The sequence below is a fragment of the Empidonax traillii genome, unplaced genomic scaffold (assembly GCF_003031625.1).
Source record: "Empidonax traillii isolate 1590-97213 ecotype Southwest subspecies unplaced genomic scaffold, ASM303162v1 scaffold14:size4059594, whole genome shotgun sequence".
In the NCBI taxonomy this organism is placed as follows: domain Eukaryota; kingdom Metazoa; phylum Chordata; class Aves; order Passeriformes; family Tyrannidae; genus Empidonax; species Empidonax traillii.
Window position 1 is genome coordinate 3606614 of NW_020955207.1, and position 4610 is coordinate 3611223.

Here is a 4610-nt window from a genome sequence, read left to right on the forward strand (position 1 = left end):
GGGGGAATTATACAGAACAAGACCAAACAGCTTGGTGGAGCAGTTTCTTACTAAAACTACATGCCTTATGTTAGGTTGATGATTCTTGCTAACCTGAAAAAGTGAAGTAAAAGAAATGAAGTAAAATGCTCTTTTTCAAAGATGATGTCATTGTTTCCTGTAAACTCAGACTGTTCTTTCTTTGAGATTTGATTTGCATTTACATTCTGTGTTGCAGAGAAGGATATGAGAACTTCTTTGATAAGCTCAGTGAACATAATATTCCTGTGTTCATATTTTCTGCTGGGATTGGGGATATTCTTGAGGAAGTAATCCACCAGGCTGGGGTCTACCATTCTAATGTCAAAGTGGTTTCCAATTTCATGGATTTCGATGAAAATGTACGTATGAGATAACACATTCTTATCAAACATGACTGTTTGTGGTATTTAGTAGCTATTTATGTATATTATAAGATGAACATTTAAATGCAGCAGATGATAGAATCATAGATGTAACCACCCACCCTGCCATATAGAAACTTAGAACTGTCTAGTCCTAACAATGGTGTTACAGTCATTTTGTTATTTAACAGTAATTTATCTTGTTCATCATCAGAGGTTACATAAGTTCAGTGTTAGCTCAAGAGTAATATCACCTCTTTCCTTCTAGATTCTATCTTGCCTGAATGATACCAGAAACAACCTCAGTGTTTTGTTTTTTTTTTTTAATAGGGAGTATTAAAAGGATTTAAAGGAGAATTGATTCACGTTTACAACAAACATGATGGTGCCTTGAAGAACACAGAGTACTTCAAACAGCTAAAAGACAACAGTAATATCATACTACTGGGTGATTCTCAAGGAGACTTGAGTATGGCAGATGGAGTAGCAAACGTCGAGAACATTCTTAAAATTGGCTATCTCAATGATAAAGTAAGTAGCCTTACATAACCTTGTAAGCTTTGAATGAAACACTGGGAGTTAGAAATAGGTTCATTATAATATGCCTCAGATATCAAACCAAGTGTTTGGCCTGTAGTTGTTTTGAGACTTCAAATGTTTTTCATGGATTTCTTTTCTTTGTAAGACATAAGCTACAAAAACACAAGTTCATATTGCTTTGGTTTTTGTATTGGACTGCTACCAAAAACGTATTTCCTAGAGAAATAAAATTCAGAGGCTATAAAAATTAATTCTCCTAAATTCCTGTGGCTCCTCCCCTTCCTCTCAATACTGGATTGATACTTGAGCAGAATTATGATCTACCAAATAACAAATTAGGCTCTCCTCTTTTTATTTTAAGCAACACACAACTGATCATTTGCTAAGTTATAATGCACATCCATTTGCATTCAGGAGAGAAAAAAATCCACTTTTCTATATCTCCCTGTCTTTTGGGAAGCTGAAGAAACAGTTTTTCTTTCGGTATCTTTACGTGTGGGATCGTGGAATGCATGCACAGCTATGTCAGGCCACTCCTACTATGTCCTCCTGTGGAATTCACTTGTAGGAGCAATACATTATTTGCATGGCTCATTCCCTGAATTTGGTGGAAAGATTGGGCAATATTTAATGACAAAAAGTCTTTCAATAATTAATTCTTTCTCTTTATCCCTTCTGCAATTAGGTAGATGAGCTTCTGGAAAAATATATGGACTCTTATGATATCGTTTTGGTGAAAGATGAATCCCTGGAAGTTGCCAACTCCATCCTACAGAAAATCCTGTAAATTGCAGTCTCAAGTCACTCCATTCCTTTCAGGAGGCAACTGGACAGAAGAGCACACGTGTGCTATTTTAGATGTGTTTATTACTCATTTACAGAACTGTTTAATTTAATTTAAAACTTTTATCTTCATTTTGGCATTCTGGAATATACATGGTATCAGTTGTCAACTACAAGCTCCTTTTACTGCTCTTATGCTGTTCATTATTGTCTCACACTCCTGTCATACCTAGATTTAAATTGGATTTATAGATGTGATAAACTGCTGCAGATGGGATACTGTGGTTCACTGTCTTTCGTAATCAGGCATTTCAGAGCAGCATTTTGTAAAATTCAAGGTGTAAACACTCTGTGAACAAGCAGTGTGTGCGTTTGTGTTGCCTTTTCAAAGAAGATATTTCGGTCTCGGCTGTACTTTGAAGGATCTTATTCATATGCTTACATACTTTCACAGAAGTTTTTCATACATATATTTTTATCCAGTAAAAATGCTTTATTCACCCAATTCAAGCAAAGTGTTTCTCCTTCATATATTTTTGTATCATTACAAGACATTCTCTATCCTTATTGTTTCTTACCCTCTGTGAAATGGGAAGAATGTTTTAAATAAGTATATCTGAGATAAAATTTCCCATCTTTGTAAAAACAGATCGTTTCACAAGCTAATAGTACACAGCCTCCCTGCACTGAGCAGGGACATCTTCAACTAGATAAGGTTGCTCAGAGCCCCATCCAGCCTGACCTGGAATGTTTCCAGGGATGGGGCATCTACCACCTCTCTGGACAACCTTTGCCAGCGTTTCACCACACTCCTCTTCAGAAAGTATTTCCCCTGTACTGAACAGCACCTCTCAGCATTGTGTACAGAAAGATACAGCTTAATACCACCACAGCTTTGGAAGCTTACTGGGATATGTTGCAGGATAAGTAAAAGATGATGTTGTGACCCTGGTCCTATGAGGTCTCAGCTGTACTAAATCTATTCATTAATAAAATAGAGGCAATTGTACAACTTCCCTAATGTGCAATATAGTCACTGTTCCCCTTTGCTTTATTTCATTCACAGCTGTGCCATCTTCTGTTCCCTGAGGAACTGCAATGAAAATGTGGGAGAGCCTAGATCTGCATTCTCTCCACCAGAAGTAATACACATCTCAAGAAATGGCCTCTTCCCCTCCAGACTGTGATCTGTTATTTAAATTCTGTCATGTTTTTTCCAAATCAGCAGATTTACACTGGTGGAATTTACACCGTCCCTGCTGGAACTTTTCCAAGAAGGGAAGGGGGGGGTCATAGTTTCCATACCCCATTCTGCATCCTCTGCAGAAAACTAAAGTTTAACCCTCCTTGTATTTTGAATGCAGGGTGGAGGCTTTGATAACCAATCTGAGGGAGTTGTGAGCACACGAACACACGGCACACGCTATGCTGGCAGGGACCTTTCAGAAATTCCAGCCTGCATCTGAACGGGGAAAGAGTGTTTGAGGGATGATGTCCTCCTTGTCACGACCTAGCCATGTATGTAATTCCTTGCTCCTGGCACAGGGGCAGCTGGTGCCCCAGAAGCAGGAGCCTTGAAGTTGTCTCTTGGAGCAGAAAACCAGTAAGACAACCAAGGCGAGGAGAGCACCTTGGCTCTCTTCCATTCCAGAGCCTTGACTCAGGAAGCAGCAGACTGGACAAGCTGAAAGCATCCTGGCAGTGCCAGTGACAGGAGGAGATGGGAGCAGCAGCTGCCCCAGCCCTTGCCAAGAGCCTGTCAGCCAAAGCCAAAAACAGGGAAAGCTTGAAGGCAGCAGTGACAGCTGCTGAGTCAGCGGTCACAGGGACTGGGTGTGAAGTTTGTCCCAGTCTCTGGCCTCTCTGCCTGTCTCCCCCATTTGCCTGGGGCAGGGAGGAGGACAGGATGGTCATGGTAAAACTGTCAGGGAGGGAGCAGGCTCTGGTACAATCACCTTCTGCCAGCGCTACTGGATTCGGCACTGCCTGCGAGACAAGCAGGGCGATGTTACTTGTGACTCCCTGCAGGGCATCGGTGTGAGCTGCCCGCTCAGCAACCAGCTCTGCACCACCTGGGCACAGCACAGCAAAGTTCTTAGAAAACGCTGCTGCATTTTCAGGGGAGCTCAGCAATTTCTTTAACATTCTGTGTTTGGGGTTTTAGGCGCCTACAGAATTTACCTTGCTGAGGGAATGTTAAGGTTTTGGCAGCAGGGAAGTAGGGTTGATAGTTCTTGGGTTTAGTGCTTTTTTAAACATGCTACCCTGCTGGTTCTTTTGTCACAGCTGCCAAATAAAAGTCCAAAAGGCAAAGGCCTTTGAAAAACACCAAGGTGTTTGGATGCACTGCTTACTCAACCAGCCTCTAGCTGCAAGGGGCTAATTAGGAGGCAATACTCCCTAAGTTTACACTGGGACAAAGTTTTCCATTTACAAGCAGCTTATCTTTGGAATACAGATAACAGTTAAAATTTAGAGTATGTGAAGTGTAGCTGATAGTCACAGCTCCACAGCAAGAGATGTGTCAGCAACACACTCTCTAGCATAAGATCATTCTGAGCTACAAGTGGAACGGACTGTCCCAGCATCAGTGAAAAGAAGGGGGGCAATGCTGGTCTTTTTGTGTACTGTTTCTGAGAAGGGGGGACTGTCCCATATTGTCATCAAGCTTGCCTGAGAATACACATAAACTCACTGATCTTCCCTCCAGAATTTTTTCTCAGCATGACCCAGCAGGTGAGTGAGCCGTCAGGCCTTCGCTGTTATAAAGATACTATTGTTCAACCCACAGTTGAAAAAAACAAACACAAAACCCTAACCGAAACAAACAAACAAACCCCACACAAATAAATAAAACCACACAGAAAAGCACATGCAGAGCAACATAGAGAAAGATTAGGTAGC

The 4610-nt window shown here is 41.2% G+C and overlaps 1 protein-coding gene across 5 annotated transcripts in view; it reads left to right on the top strand.

Annotated features, from left to right (window-relative positions):
- NT5C3A (5'-nucleotidase, cytosolic IIIA) overlaps positions 1-2718 on the top strand; it is a 25918-nt gene extending 23200 nt beyond the window's left edge. For all 5 annotated transcript variants that reach the window (XM_027892233.1, XM_027892224.1, XM_027892249.1 and 2 more), the window contains 3 exons: positions 218-380; positions 714-914; positions 1609-2718. In XM_027892233.1, the coding sequence (XP_027748034.1) occupies positions 218-380; positions 714-914; positions 1609-1710 (466 nt within the window). In that variant the 3' untranslated portion in view covers positions 1711-2718. The remainder of the gene's footprint in view (positions 1-217; positions 381-713; positions 915-1608) is intronic.
- Positions 2719-4610: the final 1892 nt, after the last annotated feature.